At 36.7% G+C, this 22,024-nt stretch overlaps 1 protein-coding gene and 1 long non-coding RNA gene across 10 annotated transcripts in view; one reads left to right on the forward strand and one right to left on the reverse strand.

Moving 5' to 3' along the window:
• CCSER1 (coiled-coil serine rich protein 1) overlaps positions 1–11,679 on the forward strand; it is a 1,487,998-nt gene extending 1,476,319 nt beyond the window's left edge. For all 6 annotated transcript variants that reach the window (XM_086406508.1, XM_086406511.1, XM_086406509.1 and 3 more), the window contains one exon: positions 8,448–11,679. In XM_086406508.1, coding sequence (XP_086262634.1) covers positions 8,448–8,933 — 486 coding nt within the window. In that variant the 3' untranslated portion in view covers positions 8,934–11,679. The remainder of the gene's footprint in view (positions 1–8,447) is intronic.
• The window catches only part of LOC147370963 (uncharacterized), a 476,306-nt gene that overhangs the window by 41,999 nt on the left and 412,283 nt on the right, over positions 1–22,024 (reverse strand). The window lies entirely within an intron of this gene.

The following is a 22,024-nucleotide window of genomic DNA, read 5'->3' on the forward strand; positions in this document are numbered from 1 at the left end:
AACATGTGCAGAAAAATATATCTTAAAATCAAATAAGATAATCAGTCATGTGCTAAGTTTTAATCTATGTGATAAATTAGGAAGTCATTGCCTGATAACATTTTGGCAATTACCGGTATAGGTCACACACATGAAAAAAAATTCAGAAAACAATAAAAAAATTAAGTGCTGATTGAAACATGACTCCCCTCCTTGTTAATTCTATCATCGTGACATCCTGTCTCAGTGAAAATCGGGCTATGCACATTGGCATAATTACTGTATGTCCACTTTGTATCAGATATCAGACAATGTTTAAATGTAATAAAACCCCCTAAAATCAGGATAAATCTTACAGTTAATGCTTTCAACAATGTTTCAGTGGAGTACATGTGGGTTTTTATCATACCTTCATATTGTCCTTTCTTCGATGCAGTTATATTCAGTGTTTGCACTACATGTATTAAGTTACCAATAATATTTTCAAAAAGTTTTTACTATGATTTGATTTTATAGCAAATATTATTTTGTATGTAACTGTTAGTGAAAAAAAGTAATACTGTTGCCTTCAATTCCATATTCTCTCTAAATTAAAAACCAAATGCTTTATCAAAAGAAAGAATATACTCACACATAAATGAAATTGTATCATTGAGACAAATGCAAAAGGACCATCTATCAAACCTAAGAAAGGAAAGTGGAGAAAAGAAATTGGAATGAGAGGCTGGTGTGACTAATGAATGGATCACACCATTAATAAAGAAGGAGAGTGGTTTTTGTTTGTTCTTAATTAGCATCATAAGATTTTTCTTTCTTAGTGGTATGTAAAATCATGTGTTTTAAAATCAGTCACCGTGAATTCAGTGAAATGCAGATTATATGCTCTACTGATGAAATGAGAGGAAAAATAGGGACATAAAGAACAGATTTTAATATAACTTCAATATTGACTTATTAATCACTAAATTTGCCATCCATTCATCTTCTATTATCAACTCTAAGGAAAGGTAATAAAATAACTGTTTGAGAACTAAACTGTCTAAAACTTAACATAATTATATTAGCTTGTAGAAATTTAATTCTGCTTTTGCAAAAGATGTGGCTAGGTATATGCACTGCAAGTTCCCTCTGGGCAGCATGATCCCTCTGAATCACTGCAGCCAAGTGTTTGTGTGTGTGTGTGTGTGTGTGTGTGTGCCAAAACACATTTGGAATTAAGGGGATCTTTCCTGTGTTTGTCTATATAGAATAAACTATATATTTAAATGTAGGCTTTTAGAACTGGGATAAAATTGAATAAATTTTAGAGTTTTCTTCAATATCTAATCTTTGTCTTCCATTTTTGTCATCTCTTTCAATAGGCTCAGAAACAGTGCCCAGAAAAATTAATTTGTTCATCAAAGTTCACACAGTTCGATAGCAACATACACAAGATTACAGTCTTTCACTGAAAGTTCAGGGTTCTTTCCATTATGCCAAATTATCCCATGACAAACACACACGTACTTTCACAACTAAACCCTTCATTTTCTCAGTTGGTAAAAAAGTTAGCATTGAAGTAAGTTCCTTTCAAAAAAAAAATAGCCTATTCATTCGTGGCTACACCCCTTTGCCAGAGATCACCAACGTCCAATAACTTGTTGATACAAGAGTATAAGGTTCACAACCACTTGTTTAAATTGGAGACAACTCTGAGGAGTCATCCTAGCTTCAGATCTTCCTCTGTGATTACCCGAGATAGATTAATTGCATAGAGTTTAACTTCTGCCTCTGCAGACCCTGCTTTCTTCATTACCCAACAGGGACTCTACTTATTTTTGTTGCTCTCATCAAGATAAGTATTCTTCAGATGTGATATTAGGTATTTTATACAAGGTAGTTCATTGAATCTTAACTATAATTCTGTACACAGATACAGGTATGAAGATAAATCTTTCTTTCACAGATGAGGTAACTGGAGATTTGGGAAAGATAAGTGACTTGCCGTGGTCACTTAGCTAGAAACTGATTCTGGTTGACTTTCCCATTAGAAGCTGCCTAAATGGAGGAGCTGATTCTCTTATGAACAGTACCATTTTCCATTATGTAATGTAGAACCTTGCTCTCAGTAGAAGTCAGTAAATATTTATCAGATCAGCAAAGGAACACTTCTATGTCTGACCACAAATTCATGCCATTAGCCCCTGAGCTGTGCAATCTCCTGTGTACATCATGAGCCCTGGACTTAATGATGAACATCTCAAGAACTAAAAAGAAAAAAAAAAAAGTCTAAGGTGTCAAAAGCAAATTATGGTTTAAAAAAAAAAAAAAAGGAATGGGTGATTTAAATATGCTTTTTAAGAAATTGGAAGATCATTCATTTTGTTTCTTTTTATGGTAGATTCTCATGTACCTTGTAGGTATCAGAATTTATACCAGAGAAGGAGCACTGAAGCTGCCTGTGGGATTGACTTATTTGATCCCTTTCAGTACATCTTATTAAAACTGCATATTAAATTTAGTGTAATATCCCAGGAGGGTTAAAATGACCACATAAAGAAAATGATGAACATTTCCCCAAATGTAATGTTAAAGTAAGGGAAAAGAAGTTTCCACTCCTCTCCTCAACTTTCATAGGCAGTCAATCAGTCAGTTCAGTTGCTCAGTTGTGTCCACCTCTTTGTGACCCCGTCGACTGCAGCACGCCAGGCCTCCCTGTCCATCACCAACTCCCGGAAGTTAATCAAACTCATGTCCATTGAGTTAGTGATGCCATCCAACCATCTAATCCTCTGTCATCCCCTTCTCCTCCTGCCTTTAATCTTTCCCAGCATCAGGGTCTTTTCCAATGAGTCAGTTCTTCACATCAGCTGAATATATATAAATTGGAATATTCTTATAATGAATTTAACATTGTCTCTCTTTTTTTTTTTTTTTTCTTTTTTTTCATTGTTTTGGGATGAAATGTCCTATAGCTATCAATTAGGTCTAACTGGTCTATTGTATCATTTAAAGTTTGTGTTTCCTTGTTAATTTTCTGTTTAGTTGATCTATCCATAGGTGTGAGTGGGGTATTAAAGTCTCCCACTATTATTGTGTTATTGTTAATTTCTCCTTTCATACTTGTTAGCATATGTCTTACATACTGCGGTGCTCCCATGTTGGGTGCATATATATTTATAATTGTTATATCTTCTTCTTGGATTGATCCTTTGATCATTATGTAGTGACCTTCTTTGTCTCTTTTCACAGCCTTTGTTTTAAAGTCTAATTTATCTGATACGAGTATTGTGACTCCTGCTTTCTTTTGGTCCCTATTTGCATGGAAAATCTTTTTCCAGCCCTTAACTTTCAGTCTGTATGTGTCCCCTGTTTTGAGGTGGGTCTCTTGTAGACAACATATGTAGGGGTCTTGTTTTTGTATCCATTCAGCCAGTCTATGTCTTTTGATTGGGGCATTCAACCCATTTACGTTTAAGGTAATTACTGATAAGTATGATCCCGTTGCCATTTACTTTATTGTTTGGGGTTCGAGTTTATACACCATTTTTGTGTTTCCTGTCTAGAGAATATCCTTTAGTATTTGTTGGAGAGCTGGTTTGGTGGTGCAGAATTCTCTCAGCTTTTGCTTGTCTGAAAAGCTTTTGATTTCTCCTTCATACTTAAATGAGATCCTTGCTGGGTACAATAATCTGGGCTGTAGGTTATTTTCTTTCATCATTTTAAGTATGTCTTGCCATTCCCTCCTGGCTTGAAGAGTTTCTATTGAAAGATCAGCTGTTATCCTTATGGGAATTCCCTTGTGTGTTATTTGTTGTTTGTCCCTTGCTGCTTTTAATATTTGTTCTTTGTGTTTGATCTTTGTTACTTTGATTAATATGTGTCTTGGGGTGTTTCTCCTTGGGTTTATCCTGTTTGGGACTCTCTGGGTTTCTTGGACTTGGGTGATTATTTCCTTCCCCATTTTAGGGAAGTTTTCAACTATTATCTCCTCAAGTATTTTCTCATGGTCTTTCTTTTTGTCTTCTTCTTCTGGAACCCCTATGATTCGAATGTTGTAGCGTTTAATATTGTCCTGGAGGTCTCTGAGATTGTCCTCATTTCTTTTAACTCGTTTTTCTTTTATCCTCTCTGATTCATTTATTTCTACCATTCTATCTTCTAGTTCACTAATCCTATCTTCTACCTCTGTTATTCTACTATTTGTTGCCTCCAGAGTGTTTTTAATTTCATTTATTGCATTATTCATTATATATTGACTCTTTTTTATTTCTTCTAGGTCCTTGTTAAACCTTTCTTGCATCTTCTCAATCCTTGTCTCCAGGCTATTTATCTGTGATTCCATTTTAATTTCAAGATTTTGGATCAATTTCACTATCATTATTTGGAATTCTTTATCAGGTAGATTCCCTATCTCTTCCTCTTTTGTTTGGTTTGGTGGGCATTTATCCTGTTCCTTTATCTGCTGGGTATTCCTCTGTCTCTTCATCTTGTTTAAATTGCTGAGTTTGGGAGTCCTGTCTGTATTCTGGCAGTTTGTGGAGTTCTCTTTATTGTGGTGTTTCCTCGCTGTGTGTGAGTTTGTACAGGTGGCTTGTCAAGGTTTCCTGGTTAGGGAAGCTTGTGTTGGTGTTCTGGTGGGTGGAGCTGTGTTTCTTCTCTTTGTTCAGTCGCGCTCTGGGGAGGGAGGGAGGGATGCTGCAAACAAATGACACTGGCGTGCGCCCGCAGTGCCTCAGCCACACTGGGTCTGCCCCCGCTCACGGCGCGTGTAGCCTCCCTGCCCACACTGCTCGGGCTCTAGGTTGTTCCGCCGGGAACAATCCGAGGCTGGGCCTGGGTTGCATGCACCTCCCAGGTCCAAGCCGCTCAGGTTCAGGCACTCAGGTAGTCCTCAGAGGCGCAGACTCAGTTGGGCCTGCGTTTTGTGCTCTTCCCAGGTCCGAGCAGCTCAGGTGATGAGGTGTTTGGCAAGCGCCAATGCTGTGACTTATCGCCTCCCCGCCACTCGGTTATCTGGGTGTAAAACCGGCGCACCTTCTCAGGCAGATGTTGACTGTCCAGACCCCCAATAAATTTTAGTTAGCAAAGAAGCCAGTTTTATAGATAATGTCTCTCTGGGGCTGTGATTGCCCCCCTCCAGCTCTGGCTGCCTGTCACCGGAGGGGGAAGGTCCGCAGCCGGCTATCTCTGTTCAGTTCTTTGCTCTGTGCGCGGGCTGGCGGTGTCCTAGGTTAGGGCCGGCTTTTAGCATGGTAGATATCCCACAGTCTGGTCTGCTAGCCCAAATTATTTCGCTCAGATAGTGCTCAGGGTATTCAGGCCAGACTCCCACTCTCAGCGATGCAGCCCACGCCGCGCCTCCCTGCCCAGCCCCCGCTTGCTAATGGCGGATGCAGGCGTCTGTGCTGCTTCTCCGCTGGGGGAGTTACCGTAGGGCTCGCAATCTGCGAGTTTTAATTGTTTATTTATTTTTTCTCCCTGTTATGTTACCCTCTGTGCTTCCAAAGCTCGGCACGGATTCGGCAGTGAGAAGGTTTCCTGGTGTTTGGAAACTTCTCTCTTTTTAAGACTCCCTTCCCGGGACGGAACTCCGTCCCTCCCTCTTTTGTCTCTTTTATTGTCTTTAATATTTTTTCCTACCTCCTTTCAAAGAGTTGGGTTGCTTTTCTGGGTGCCTGATGTCCCCTGCCGGCATTCAGAAGTTGTTTTGTGGAATTTACTCGACGTTTAAATGCTCTTTTGATGAATTTGTGGGGGAGAAAGTGTTTTCCCCGTCCTACTCCTCCGCCATCTTGGCGCCTCCCTCTCTTTTTTTCTCAAACAAACTTTTTTTCTCAGTATTTTACTCCCATGGTTTTTCTAACATTTGGACGTGATAATAAGCACAGTGTTTGAAGAACTGTCAGTAACTGATTCTATGGTTAAGTAAGCATCTCATAGAAGTCAAGTCACAAAAATGAAGAGAAAATAAAATCTCACATTTCTATGTTGGTCCAAATACCTACATTATGGAAAAGAGCCAAGAAAAAGCCAAAAAATTTTCTGAAAAATGAATCAAAATATTTTATATTCTTACTCCCAAGAAAAGTTCCAAAACATCTTCTGTAAGTCATACAATGCTTCCTTCAAACAACCAGATAACCAGCCTATGTTTACGGCAAATCAATGGAAGAGTTAAAATGGCAAATTAGAAGTAATGGAGAGGATCTAAGTTAGCACAAATCAAAAACTGCTAACATTAAAAAAAATTTTTAAGATATGATTAGCAAAATGTCTCAATCTGAAATCCCTGAGTATAAGGACATCTGTTAAGATCCCCTAATAGACCTCAGTTTTACAAAAAAATTTGGAGGTTCATCTCAGTAATGATAATGTAGAAGCACCAATTTAAGTTACAGTATGGTTCTGCATGAAATTTATTTTAGAAAAATGTGAGACATTTTAGAAATATTCTCATGGGGGGGAATACTGGGAGAGAGAATGAATTGGTGTTTAATCAAGCAGACTGTAATCCTACACTATCTGTAGAATATTAACTCACTGTGCTTCAGTTTTCTAGTCTGTATAATGGAACTAACAGAAACTACCTCAAAAGACTCTTGTGAAGAATATATATGTAAGGGAAGGAGAAAAATCCTTGTCATATAATATATCCTCTATAAACATATCATAGCAAGCAGAGAAAATTTTTCAGTGAATATTTATTAAATGCTTAATATGTACCAGAGAATTGGGTCAGGAGGCTTAGACTGGATATAGGAGAAGCAGATGAGCTGAGGTTGCCTCTTTGTGGTGTATCAGCAAGGACTTAAATTACAGGATATATGAGGAAAAACAGAAAGCAAAGGTGATTTATAGGTATTGGCCTGATAATGGTACCATTATTGAGAAGGAGAATTTGGGGTTAAGAATAAGGTGCAGAGTCAAGATCAAGTGTGTGTGTGTGTGAGAGACTAGGAATGTTAATTAGTCAAAGTGATGATGTCTCAATAAGTAAATTAGGGCTCAAAGTAGAGATCAGGCTTGGAGAAATGGCTTCCTAGGGAACAATGAAAACTCGGGTACTGAAAAACTATGCCATTTAGAGGTCAAGTACACAGAGATTTTCACGGGCCCTTCAGCATCTTTTGTACTAGCCTATCGCCTTGTGCCCTGTTTTCCTCTCTCAACTCCTTCTCCACTTTGCCCACCTTCTTTTAGCAACAATAAATCTTTCATTTTTGCCACCAGAGCAGTAATCCAGCTAGTGAGTTTCTAGCTCAGTATATTTTTCTAAACCAAGACAGTGCTTTCTTCAAGAGGAATTTTGGTGCCAGCTTGTAATCTTTGCTTCCCCTACCACATGATTTGATAAGCTATGCCTTATTCCTATCATTACAGTAGAAACTTCTTGTGAGAAAGAAGATGGCTATATACTCATGGACCCAATTTTGATTAATAAAATGCATCCTAAAGTCTAAATGAAACACATGCTGAGATTTAAGTGTTCTCTGTAGGTCACTGGAGTGACCTTTCTTTAGTTTCTTAAATTTTTATGTTATCACTCTGCTGATACAAATTATTATATCAATAACTCTAAAACTCTGAGCACACACTCATATAAATATAGCATATTAAATCCAGTGAAAGATGCAAAGCTTCATATATGGATATTCATTACTTATTAAAATAACATGTATTCTCTGAGAAAACTGCATAATTTAAATTTAGGAAATTACGTAAACAAATTTCAAAATGCCTTTTTGTTCAACTCTGAAGAGAAATGAGCTATCAAGCTGTTAAATGACATCAAGAAACCTTAGATGCATATTATTAAGTGAACAAAGTCAATCTGAAAAGACTATGTACTGTATGATTCCAAGTACATAATATTCTGAAAAAGCGAAACTATGAAGACCGTGGTTGCTGGTGGTGTGGGGAGGAGGGGAGAGATGAGTAGGCAGAGCACAGGGGATATTTCACGTGGGGAAAATACTCTCTATGATAATAATGGTTATATGTCATTATAAATATGTCCAAACTCATAGAATGTAGTACTCCAAGAGTGGACCTTAAGGTAAGCTGTGAACTTTGGGTGATTATGATGTAGGTTCACCCTTGGTAAAAAGTAACACCATTATGTGGCTAATAAGGAAAGTTACAAATGTGTTGAGGGCAAAGGGTATGTGAAAAATCTCTATACCTTCCTCTCAGTATTGTTGCCAACTTAAAACTGCTGTTTAAACAAGTATTTTAATAAATGATTCTTAGAATCAAGATAATTAATAGTGGTTAAATCTTTCATTTGACCACTATTTATAGTAGGACTGTGCTGGGAAATTTAATCCAATTGGAAAGAGAAGAGAATTCTATTGGTGTTTTTCAAAGTCTGGTTGAAAACTTAGGGTTTTGGAAGCAAATGTGAAAACACCACTCTGTATTCTGTGTGTATGCTGTGAACATACTTTTTTGAAGGCATCTTTTCTTTTTCCATGTCTTTACCACAGGCTACATATCGAAATCGAATTGTGAGCCAAAATCTCAGCACAAGGGACAGAAAAATAATGCATACTCCCACCGAGGACCATTTTAGATCCCCAGCAGCAGACCAGACAAGCCCCTACAAAAGCAAAGCCTGCCAACTCCCCAGTTTATGTCTAAGCAGTCTTTTGAAGGACAAAGAACTAGTCGAAGTTATCAAACACTCAAGAGGAACTTATGAAACCCTCACGTCAGAAGTCACCCAGAATTTACGGGCCACTGTAGGGCAGAACTCTATGAAGCCAACAGCTAAGACGGAAGGGCTCGCCACGTTCTCAGAGAAACCAAAGGACCAAGCTGCTGCGGCCCGGCAGCATTCAACCTTTACAGGAAGGTTTGGACAGCCGCCAAGAGGGCCAATCTCTTTACACATGTACAGCAGGAAGAATGTTTTCCTCCATCACAATTTACACACAACTGAGCTGCAGACTCTGGGTCAGCAGGACGGGTAATGAAATCACCCTATTCCTGTCTCTGGGTAGGATAAGATGGTTAGTGTTTCTCGTGCATAGCTCATGTTCATATTTTCATGTATTTCTTATTACTTTTTAGTTTTAGTTTTAAACAAAGAATTTTACTTTTTTTTTTAGAATGAGGGTTCAAGCATGTGAATTGAATTAGGTTTAATAGCTTTGGAGACTTTATTATCTATATGTAAAATAAATGAGACCATCTCGCTGTTTTATACAGGCCATAAAATTTATCTTTTATCTTCATCAGTCACTGATATGCATTGAAGTTTCAGAAGGTAATATCAAATAGCACTCTGTTCACTTAATGGTGTTACTGTGAAAATAGATGTGAGGAATAAATAGATAAAGGAATTGTAAGAAATTTTAAATTACATAGTTAATAGAAAGAGAAAAAGAGGGATTTTAAAGTCTTATATTCGGTAGTGTATTTATTTAAGAATGAGGCTTGTTTGCATGTAACCCAGAGATGCGTTTGTCTCTCTATTACATACAGTCAAGCTTATCTTGCCATACGATTATGGGGGAAAATAGTATTTCTTGTATCCTCTAAATGTTTAGTTCATACTAGTTCACAAAGGATTTCAGACTGAGTAATTGCTAGCCAAATAGAGGATGACAGCTCTGATCTTTGAAAAAATTTGCTCTTAGTTTTTGCTATTGATGTTGAAGTACTATGACATAAGACACTGAGGTGGGAATGTTGGCTAAATTTTGTCAAATGATGCAGAAAGCATGACATGCTACACTTTTTGAGTCATTGTCTTGGTTCTATCACCTTAGTTTTTTTTTACAATGTGAAGAAAAAAACACTCTAAGAAAATTATTTTACTTCACCTTCCTTGTATTAGTGTATTTTTCACTTGATTTTTTTATCTGTGTCCAGTTTTGCTTCATATACATTAACCCATATCAATGACCACATGATGAATTGAGGAATGGAAAGTCAGTTTCTTGGTAGCCCAGTTTACACTGTTTTGTATATTCAGTCATCTAGATTTACAGGAAAAAGTAAAATATGTGGGAACTTTGGTGATTTGATCTTAGAAATAAATCTCTGACAGGAATACTGAACTCACTTGATGGCAAATATGTCTCTTTAACAAACAAGGTGTAATGTTTTATATGCAAATGCACGAGATAAATAATTTCTTTATGTTTAATTAATAGAGCTATATGCAGCTATATAAATAAATTAATAAATAATTTTTAAATGACCAGTAGGAATCAGGGCAGCAGCTTTCTTACACAAAGATAAAAGCTAATTACTGTGTCCATAGTAGGCACAGTTTATGTAAATTGAAATTGTCATACCTACTGCATGATCTGACTCCCTTGCACTCTGACAGACAGAATTCATGAAATGAATAAAGGGAAACTGGGATAGCCAACTTAGCATGGCATCTGACTAACCTGCTAAAATTAAAGCTATGCTGAAATGCATCTCCTAAAGCAAAAGTGTATTTGAGCTCTGTGCTTTGGGGAAAAGGCATTATATATCCCCTTCCTGGATTTAACTATTAAACTCTGACCACTTTTCAAACTGATTAGAATTGATAAGAAGAAAGAGTTTAGTGGATACACTGAACTTATAATTTTGGTTTTCCAAAGGAGAACACATGTGCATCTAAGACAAATGTTTGCCAAATGTTTTCTTTCTTTGTGTATTTGTAATTCTGCCAAAAGAGAATAATGCACACTGCAATTTGCTTGGCTTAATGACACTGCAATCTAAAATTCCCACTATACTTTACATGTTATAATATTTCATTCGGATAGGCATTTTGGGCTGAACGGTGTTTATGAAATGATAGAAAAATTATGATTATTAATTGTGGAATTCAGCTTCATTTGTCCTGAAAGTTGGTGCGTGTTACTAGAGTATTTGAAGTCTGTAAATAAATTAGCACGGTAAAATAATCAAGGATTTTTTCCCAGGATATGGAAGAACTATGTATCACAAATAATGTTTTTGATTTGGACTTTTAGAGTTTATAGTTTTACTTTCCTGGAAGATAGACTTTTGACTTATACTTTGTAAAAAAAAAAATAATCTATTTAAGAAAATCTGTCATTTAATAGACATTTTAAGAGATGTTTTAAATGCTAGTATTTTCTTGAAAAACCTTTTTTAAAGCTGAAACATTCAAAAAGAAAACTTGGATTAAACAGTTCAATTTTAAAAGGAAGGATATTTTTTGGAAATATCATCTTAAAGCTGTTTTGTATCAGTATTTTCAGCATTGTTATAATATTATTTGTAATACTAAGTGTAACTCAGGCCTGGAGAAGTTGTAAGCCCACTATGCTAATATACATCAGTAACTGTAAAACAGGGGATCTTTGTAAGTTTCTCTTGTGTATATAGAGTACTCACATGGGCATTCTTTCAACAAAGTGATTTCTTTGTACTAAAATCTCTAGTTTTCTAAGACAGTTCCATGTATAAAAATGATTTATACATTTCTCCAAGGCAGTACATATCCAAAGACATGACACCAGGGGGAAAAAGTGCTTGTTTTTCTGACGGAAGCAGTTGTCTTTTCTTTCCCTTCCTGTTTCTTCTGTGCATGTGTATGTGTAGCTAAGCCTAAGTAACTCTGTAAAATTTCTGCTGCAGATTTTCTCCTCTGAATTTAGAATGTGTTTTAAAGGACACTTAAGAAGAGAGATTCCTTGAGAAAAAGCTGTTTCCACCTGAAATAAACGGTCTTCGTTTTTTAAATTATTGGAACATGCAACTATATTTCTATGAACTCAGTGGTTTTGTTCAAATAATTTTATATGCTAACACAGTCACAGCAAAATTATTCTCTCTCAAACTGTATTTTCTTATTTGAAGCACCACAGTCTTTGTGCAGGTGACACCATGAAAGTAGCTGCAGTGCTAAAGGTGGGAATCTATCATATCAATATGCTCAGGGTGAGGACCTAGGGCCACACATCATTTAAGTTGTTCTGTTTTTTTAATTGGTTGAGGATATAAATAAAAGAACCAGCCACTAGTCAGCAATAAACATTTGTAGAAATGCTCATATTTACTTAAAATGTTTACAAAGATTTTCCTAATTAATGTGGGTTGGATGACCTGTGTTTTACACCTTGTATTTTCCAAGATTTCATCCTAGCCTGTTGTCATTAATTTTCTGTTACTGAATTCAAAGTAATTAATTGAATTCAAAGAAAACTTCACATTTTGTTTCACTTATCTCATGTGTGTTTCACAGGGATACTACTTCCCCTAAAAAGAGTTAAGATTTTCTTTTTATTATCATGCATTTAAGGACCACATCCCCAAGATAAGTGATCATAGTCCACTAGTCCTCCCACGACCTGTCTCAGCACCTTAGTTCTAATAGAATAGCAGGAGCAGTCTGGTGAGTACAATTTCTCCACAATTATCCACATCCATTATCACCTTTCTCATTTTTAAGAAGTAATAACCCATTGTTGTGGGTAACCTGGAATACTGGGTGTAGTCTTGTAAACTTTATTTTGTTCCACATTTCTACTTTCAAAACTTTAAAGTCCAAATATCTATAGAAGCAGAAAGTGCTTCAAAACATCACTTACAAGTCCACTCAATCACCATGCAGGTCAATGAGGAAAAAGAAAGGAAGATGACTGTTGAAGTGCAGTGTATGATTGCCCTTCTCATCCCTAAATCACACTCCCCATGACCTGAGACTTTTCTTTGGTGATATATCCATTTAAGTATAGCTTTGATTCATTTATCCTAGTATTTGATTGCATTCTGTGACTTGATTCTATTTAGACCCTATTATCAGGTTTTTATTAATAGTATGTTTTTTTTAATATTAGTTTTTTAACCCCAAGAATTAATTCAATCAGAGATAAATTTTCTTTGATAATTTACTCCTCCTAGAATTGAAAAATTTTTCCCTTGTTCTTTTTCCATGTGCTAATTTTATCATGCCAACACTAGTCTATGTCTACACACATAGCAGGGATTATAGAAAATATGAACAATCTGGGTTCTTATAAAAAGCTGAATTGCACCATAGTATAAAAGAAAACAGCCAGCTACCAATCAATTAAACAAAGAATCCCACTTCTCAAACATTATACATTAGTTAAGCATTAGTCACTCATTTGTATCTGACTTTTTGTGACTGCATGAACTGCAGCCCACTAGGATCCTCTGTCCATGGGATTTCCCAGGCAAGAATAATGGAGTGGGTTGCCATACCCCTCTCCAGGGAATCTTCCAGGCCCAGAGGTTGAACCTGGGTCTCCTGTTTTGAAGGCAAATTCTTTACCATCTAAGTCATCAGGGAAATTTCCTAACATTATACATTAGCAGTGCCAAATTTTTATTTTTTATATCTCAATTTGTGTCAAGTTCTTTTACCAATAGTTAAACCATAAGCATATCTACCAACTATTTTTTTTACAATAAATTTGATCTTGCTCAGAACCCACTTGCTCAGTACCAAGTAGTTTAGCCCAGAAGTATTTGTCAAAGATACCATTTTCCAGGTGTTTGTCCATGAAAAAAGAATGATGCCAGTTCACTTCATTTAAGACCTGACAAATTACCCACAGAAATTAAAACAATGAAAATTAATACAGAGTGGGTTTCTTCCACCTAAGTAAGTAATCTAGAATGTGGGATCTCATGATTCCTTCTAGAGAATGTGCAGTATAGCCCCATTGACTTCACTAGTTTAATCTAACAAACATATTTTTTCCTCCTGAAAACAAAATTGAAGACAAAGAGGCTTCCACATCTTATCAGCCTTTACAAAGATTACCTCATTCCTTTGGTAAGCTCAGGTCATTGTTATAAAATGCCATAGACCGGGTGGGCTTAACAATAGACACTTATTTCCCACAGCTTTAGAAGCTAAGACAAAGTTGCCAGCTGGTTCAATTCTTGGTTTACAGAGAGCTATGTTCTTCTCCTGGAGGAGGAAATGGCAATCCACTCCAGTACAAGCCAGGAGAACCCCATGAATAGTATGAAAAGGCAAATATATATATATATATATATATATTACTTCGGAAGAAGAAGGCCCACACCCCCAGGTCTGAAGGTCTCCAATATGCTTCTGGGGAAGAGCAGAGGACAATTACTATTAATAATAGCTTTAGAAAGAATGAAGCAGCTGGGCCAAAGCAGAAACAATGCTCAGTTGTGAATGTGTCTGGTGGTGAAAATAAAGTCTGCTGTAAATAACAATATTGCATAGGAACCTAGAATGTTAAGTCCATGAATCCAAGTAAATTGGACCTGGTCAAGCAAGAGATGGCAAGATTGAGAATTGACATCTTAGGAATCAGTGAACTAAAATGGATGGGAATGGGCCACTTTAATTCAGATGACTGTTATTTCTACTACTGTGGGCAAGAATCCCTTAGAAAAATTGGAGTAGCCCTCATAGTTAGAAAAGAGATTGAAATGCAGTCCTTGGGTGCAACCTCAAAAGCAACAGAATGATCTCAGTTCATTTCCAAGGCAAACCATTCAACATCGCAGTAATCCAACTCTATACTCCATTCATTGATACCAAAGAGACTGAAGTTGACCAGGTCTATGAAGATCTATAACACATTCTAGAATTGACACCAAAAAACAGATGTCCTTTTTCATCGTAAGGAATCGAAATGAAGCAAGGCAAAGGCTAAGTTTTGTCAAAAGAACACACTGATCATAGCAAACACCCTTGTCCAAAAAACCAAGAGATTACTTTACACATGAACAATCAAGATGCTAAATACTGAAATCAGTTAATTATATTCTTTGCAGCTGAAGATGGAGAATTTCTATACAGTCAGCAAAAACAAGACCTGGAGCTGACTGTGACTCAGATCATGAGCTCCTTGTTGCAAAATGCAGGCTTAAATTGAAGAAATACAGGGAAAACAAGGCCATTCAGGTATGACCTAATTCAAATCCCTTATTATATACTAGAAAAGTGAAAGTCACTCAGTCGTGTTCAACTCTTTGTGACCCCATGGACTACACAGTCCATGTAATTCTCCAGGCCAGAATACTGGAGTGGTTAGCCTTTCCCTTCTCCAGGGGATCTTCCAAACCCAGGGATCAAACCCAGGTCTTCTGCATTGCAGGCAGCTTCTTTACCATCTGAACCACCAGGGAAGTCCAAGAATATTGGAGTGGGTAACCTATCCCTTCTCCAGTGGCTCTTCCTGACCCAAGAATCGAACCAGGCTTTCTTGCATTGCAGGCGGATTCTTTACCAGCTGAGCTAACAAGGAAGCCCTTATACACTAGAGATAATGGATATATTCAAGGAATTAGACCTGATAGAGTGCCTGAAGAAAACTGGGTGAAGATTCATAACACTGTACAGGAGGCAGTGACCAAAACATTCCCAAGCAAAAGAAATGAAAGAAGGCAAAGTGGTTATCAGAGGAAGCTTTACAAATAGCTAAGGAAAGAAGTGAAAGGCAAGGGAGAAAAGGAACAATATACCTGAATACAGAGTTCTAGAGAATAGCAAGGAAACACATGGAGTTCTTAAATGAACAATGCAAAAAATAGAGGAAAATGATAGAATGAGAGAGACTAGACCTCTCCAAGAAAAATGGAGACATCAAGGAAACATTTCATGCAAGGATGAGCATGATAAAGGACAGAAATGGTAAGGACCTAACAGAGGCAGAAGAGATTAAGAAGAGGTGGCAAGAATACACAGAAGAACTACACAAGAAAGGTCTTTATGACCCAGATAACCACGATGGTGTGGTCACTCACCTAGAGCCAGACATCCTGGAGGATGAAGTCAAGTGGGTCTTAAGAAGCATTACTACAAGCAAAGCTAGTGGAAGTAATGGAATTCCAGCTGAGTTATTTCAAATCCTAAAGGATGACGCTGTTTAACCACTACACTCAATGTGTCATCAACTTTGGACTGTGTGGATCACAACAAACTGAGGAAAATTCTTAAAAAGATGGGAATACAGACCACCTTACCTGTCTCCTGAGAAACCTGTTAAGATGCAACAGTTTGAACTGCTCATGTAACAATGGACTGGTTAAAAGTTGAGAAAGGACTCCTAAAAGGCTGTATATTGTTACCCTACTTATTGAGCCTCTAAGCAGAATACATCATGCAAAATGCTGGGCTGGATGAATCACAAGCTGGTATCAAGATTGCTAGGTGAAATATCAACAACCTTAGATATGCAGATGATACCATCCTAATGGCAGAAAGTGAAGAGTACATAAAGAGCCTCTTGATGAGGGTGAAAGAGGAGAGTTAAAAAGATGGTTTGAAACTCAACATTTTAAAAACTTAGATCATGGTCCCATCATTTCATGGTGAATAGAAAAGGAAAAAGTGGAAGCACTGACAGAGTTTTTTCTTGGGCTCCAAATTCACTGCAGATAGTGACTGCACCCATGATATTTAAAGACACTTGCTCTTTGAAGGGAAAGCTATGACAAACCTAGACAGCATATTAAAAAGCAGAGACATCACTTTGCTGACAAAGATCCATATAGTCAGAGCTATGGTTTTTCCAGTAGTCATGTACAGCTGTGAGAGTAGGACCAAAAAGAAGAAGGCTGAGTACAGGAGAATTGATGCTTTCAAACTGTAGTTCTGAAGAGGACTCCTGAGAGTCCCTTGGACAGAGAGACTATCAAACCAGTCAATCCTAAAGGAAACCAACCCTGAATATTCACTGGAAGGACTCTTGTTGAAGCTCCAATACTTTGGTCATGTAATGGGATGACCCAGCTCATTGGAAAAGACCCTGATACTGGGAAAGATTGAAGACAAAGGAAAAGGAGGCAGCAGAGGATGAGATGGTTAGATAGCATCATCAACTCTATGCACATAAGGTTCATCAAAACTCTGGGAGATAATGGAGGACAAAGGAGCCTCGCATGTTGTAATCCATGGGGTTGCAAAGAGTCAGATATGACTTAGCAACTGAATAACAACAACAATGTTCTTCTCACTGTTTTCTCACATGGCCTAAAGTAAACAAGCTAAGGTCTTAAACAATCACTAATCCTGCCATGAAGTGCCAGGTTCATGGCCTTGTCTAAATCTAATCACTTTCCAAAGTCCTGACCTCCATGCCCTATTACACTGAGATTAGGACTTCACGTATAAACTTGGGGAAAACACAAACATCCAGTGCACAGCATTCATTTTCATCCTAGTAAGTTTACTATTGTTTTACTCTTTTCACAGATGACATCAGAAAGGTTAGGTAATTTGCCACACAACATACATGGTTAACTAAACTGGATTTCATGGCTGACTTTATTTTTCTGGGCTCCAAAATCACTGCGGATGGTGATTGCAGCCATGAACTTAAAAGACGCTTACTCCTTGGAAGGAAAGTTATGACCAACCTAGACAGCATATTGAAAAGCAGAGACATTACTTTGTCAACAAAGGTCCATCTAGTCAAGGCTATGGTTTTTCCAGTGGTCATGTATGGATGTGAGAGTTGGACTGTGAAGAAAGCTGAACGCTGAAGAATTGATGCTTTTGAACTGTGGTGTTGGAGAAGACTCTTGAGAGTCCCTTGGTCTGCAAGGAGATCCAAACAGTCCATCCTGAAGGAAATCAGTCCTGAATATTCATTGGAAGGACAGATGCTGAAGCTGAAACTCCAATATTTGGCCACCTTATGTGAAGAGTTGACTCATTTGAAAAGACCCTGATGCTGGGAAAGATTGGGGGCAGGCGGAGAAGGGGACGACAGAGGATGAGATGGTTGGATGGCATCACCGACTCAATGGACATGGGTTTGTGAACTCCAGGAGTTGGTGATGGACTGGGAGGCCTGGCACGCTGCGGTTCATGGGGTTGCAAAGAGTCAGACACAACTGAGTGACTGAAATGAATTGAACTGAAACTGGATTTCATATCCCTTGATCTTTCCATTTATACTATGCTTATGTCCAGAGTTAGGCTTTCTCCCAAGGAGGCAGAGTGATTCAAGCATATATGTGATGCCTCAATTTCCTATACTCCTAAAATTCTAATGCTATTGCTAGCAAAGAAAATCTGAACGTTGATCTATTTTAGTAAACCAGAACACTACCCCTTCCAAAGCTTTTAAGAACAATTATTGATGTTTAGATCAATAAATGTAGAATCCTGAGAGGAAAGTACTTACTATATTTCAAGTTTACTTCTCAAAAATCTGACATCCTAATTTTCTTTCTTTGATGGCAATTGGGAAAAATAGTAGGAAGTAATTTCATGCTGTATTTTTAAAGTAGAGAGCCAATAAAGTGTTCAGCATAAGGAAAACATATAATAAATGAAAAATAACCTAGTTATCAGATTTCATAACTATTTCCCTTATTTTCTGAGGACACTGGTACAAATATCATTGAATTTAACAGGCTTGTATTTCCTTATTTACATTTTTTAAGAAGATAATTACAAAATTAGTCTAAATTTTCTATCTAGGGATAAAATTATAAGTCATTTTAAATTTCTTCAATATTCAGAAAGAATTGAAATTAAATGGGAAATACTAATTTATTTGCTCTACATTTTTAAATTCATTTTATTTTATAGTTAACCATATATACCTAAATACTGTCTGAATAAGATATAATCCTACCATGAATTGTGTCTTCCAAAGTCTTATTTTCATAAATTCAAGAGAATTGGAATATTAACTAGATCCTATTTTTAAGAGGAAAAGGACAAGTTTAGTATCCTAATAATTTGTGTTTGAGATTATTAACATTTATAGTAATATTTTCTATTCATCAAAACTAATATTTTGATGAGACATAATAAAAATTACTCGAAAAATTAAAATTTTTAGTAATACTGAATACCCTAGTATTCTTTTGAAGCTGTTAATTTTCCATTAAGAATAGTGATTTCACTTAATGTCAATTTTGCCATTTGATAGTATTTCAAGAAAAGACTGATACACTGAAGCATGATGATCACAAAAATATGCATAATGCCTCTGAAAAATAAATTTTAAAAAGTATGTTGTGTGGTACCTGACTACTTTTATTATGACATTAATTTGTTCTGAACCTGTCTTGGTGATAGACTGGTTTACACATGTATTCACACTAGGCATAAAGGAGTACGGTTTATTTCTAGATTTTTGAAGTTATGCTTATGGGGAAAAGACAAATCAGCCACTTGCTTCATCAGCTAGTTGACTTCTACTTCCCCATCCTTTACTACCATGCTTCTTTATTTCTGATATACAATCATAAAATACAGTATCTCAGAGGCCATTGAGAGAATATGATACTATTATTTCATTTCAATACCAGTGTGGAATCTCTTACTCTGGACTATATTCTTTATCTTCATTTTTTACAACTGGGCAGAATTCAAAATATATGTGAGAATGTTTTGACTTAATGAAACTATTTTACATTTTTTGAACAGAAAAAATACAAAATTATTCTAAATTCTCTCTCTCATACACATGCACACAGACTTTTCTAAAATGGTGGAAAGACTGATGAGTCAGAATGGCTACTCAAGCATTTGAAACAGTGCATGAATATGTATCCATTTGGCATCCATAGCAGCCAATAGTGAAGAAGTCAATGGCATCCCACTCCAGGACTCTTGCCTGGAAAATCACATGGACGGAGGAGCCTTGTAGGCTGCAGTCCATGGGGTCGCTCAGGGTCGGACACAACTGAGCGACTTCACTTTGACTTTTCACTTTCATGCATTGGAGAAGGAAATGGCAACCCACTCCAGTGTTCTTGCCTGGAGAATGCCAGGGACAGGGGAGCCTGGTGGGCTGCCGTCTATGGGGTCGCACAGAGTCGGACACGACTGAATTGACTTAGCAGCAGCAGCATCAAGCAGCCATTAGCCAAGAACATACACTTAAAATGCTGCCGCAATCTCTCAAAAGCACACCTTTAACTATAAAATGGTGCATCAGGTATTCTCCAATATGCACCAGATATTCTCTGCAACTTCAGAGTAAATGATTCCTCTTTGTTCTGTACTTTATATATTGTGATTTTAAAAAGCTGAGATGAACCTGTATGATATATTTTTAAAATTTATATGTGGTATGATATTTATGGTTTAAAAGTCAAGCCATTTTCCTGACAGTGGGAACAGTTCCTCTTTGATTCTAACCTCTATTTTCTATAAAGACTATCAAGAAGCACTGTATTGATTTTTAAGTTAAATTAGTGAAGGTATTAAATTTTAGGGGTTATTTTGAGAACTTTATGAGAACACAAAAGCTCCAAATCTCAATTCTGTTGGCAAACAATTTTGTTACAAATTCTTTGGTTATGATTAAAATCAATCAGTACTTTCTTATAGGTGAATTATACAGATATTTCTCCTTACAATTTCAATTATAAGATGATTATATAAAATATTTAAAATGGAACCTTGATGTGTATAGTCTCTAAACATTCTTTCAAATATTTTCCTTTTAAATCTTATTTTAATTGACTCTTACATATCCCATTCCATTTTATGCTTCCTATTTCTCTAACATAATAGATGCTTTGACATTCATAGAGATATTAGCAACAGACCAGGCATAATAGCACTAAATGTGCTATAATGAAGTGACAGTGAATATCATGGATTAAGGAAGGTTTGAAAATCAAATCACATTTTAGAAAATGATTATGAAAAGGAGGGACAATCTATACATAGAAAGTTAATTTAATTATAATTTAGCCAAGTGTAGGACTTGGTTTAGTCTCATTTGCTGGTCTCCCCCAGACCCCTAATTTCACAAAAGGAGAGCATAATGCTTCATTTATAAGCACTGCTAACAAAAATCTTTTAAAAAACACACAAAAAAATGGTACTAGAAGATGCTTTTGCACATTTTGATTTTGCTAGGCTTTGGGTTAATACTATTTATTTTTCCTTTCATGTGGAGCAGGAAATGGCAACCCACTCTAGGATTCCTTCCTGGAGAATCCCATGGACAGAGGAACCTGGAGGGCTACAGTCCATGGGGTACAAAGAATCAAACATGACTGAGCAACTAAGCATGCATGCGTTCCTTTCACAGGTTCTTACGTGTAAAAAAGGAAATATTTCAATAAGGTCAACTTTTAGCTAGAAACCATACTGAAGTTATTCTTATTTCTTATGCCAGTTTGGACTCTACATTATTTATTTTCTAGTAAAGGAGACCTGGACAGAAGGAGGATATACATATGAACTCAGTCTTAAAGTCTGATAAACAGTGGAATATAACCACATCCCCAAAATTCACCTATATGGCTGACATTAAAGAATCTATAGTACATCATTAGCTCAGGGACAGATAAGGGTTTCATTCTTACACAAACAGAAGATGGCTCAAAACCATGCCCTGATAGCTTTTAGATCCCAACATCACTGGTGCTTTTGTTTTTAGTTGCTAAATCGACTCCAACTCTTTTACAACCCCATGGACTGTAGCCCACCAGGCTCTTCTGTCCATGGGATTTCCCAGGCAAGGATACTGGAGTAGGTTGCCATTTCCTTCTCTAGGGCATCTTCCTGACCTAGGGATCAAACTCACATCTCCTGCTTGGCAGGCAGATTCTTTACTCTGAGCCACCAGAGAAGCCCAAATATCGCTTAAATTGAGTGAATTTGAGAAAACTATAAATTTTATAATCACTGTTTTATATTTAAGCTCTAAAATATTTATTGTTAAATAAAGCATGCCTAATATACAGAGACTTCCATGTTGCTAAAAACTGTGAATTTAAAAATTTTAAACAGTATATAAAATGATTGCCTTGTATATGGAAATGAAAATGAAAAGCTGGCATTTATAACTGCCTAAGAATAGACACTGACTAGTGAAATTATGTTATTTTACATGTTGGTGAAATTAAAGTAATAGTTTAATATCTTAGTAGAACACAAGAAGTTGATGCAGAATATTTGTAGGTCAACTTAAACAATCCAACATTGATTATTCAATGAGAGTTACATCAGTCCCTACTTTCAGAAATAAGGGCTGAATAGATGCTTCCAGAGGAATTTTTTATAATGAAACTCAGGAATCAATGCAGTCATTCACATCAACTCATCCACATGACAGGTAAGCCTATTACATGAATCAGGACAATCATGCTATTA

This window comes from Bos grunniens, chromosome 6 (genome assembly GCF_055505025.1).
Source record: "Bos grunniens cultivar Pamir isolate PY7600 chromosome 6, Bosgru_T2T1.0, whole genome shotgun sequence".
NCBI classification, from domain to species: Eukaryota; Metazoa; Chordata; class Mammalia; order Artiodactyla; family Bovidae; genus Bos; species Bos grunniens.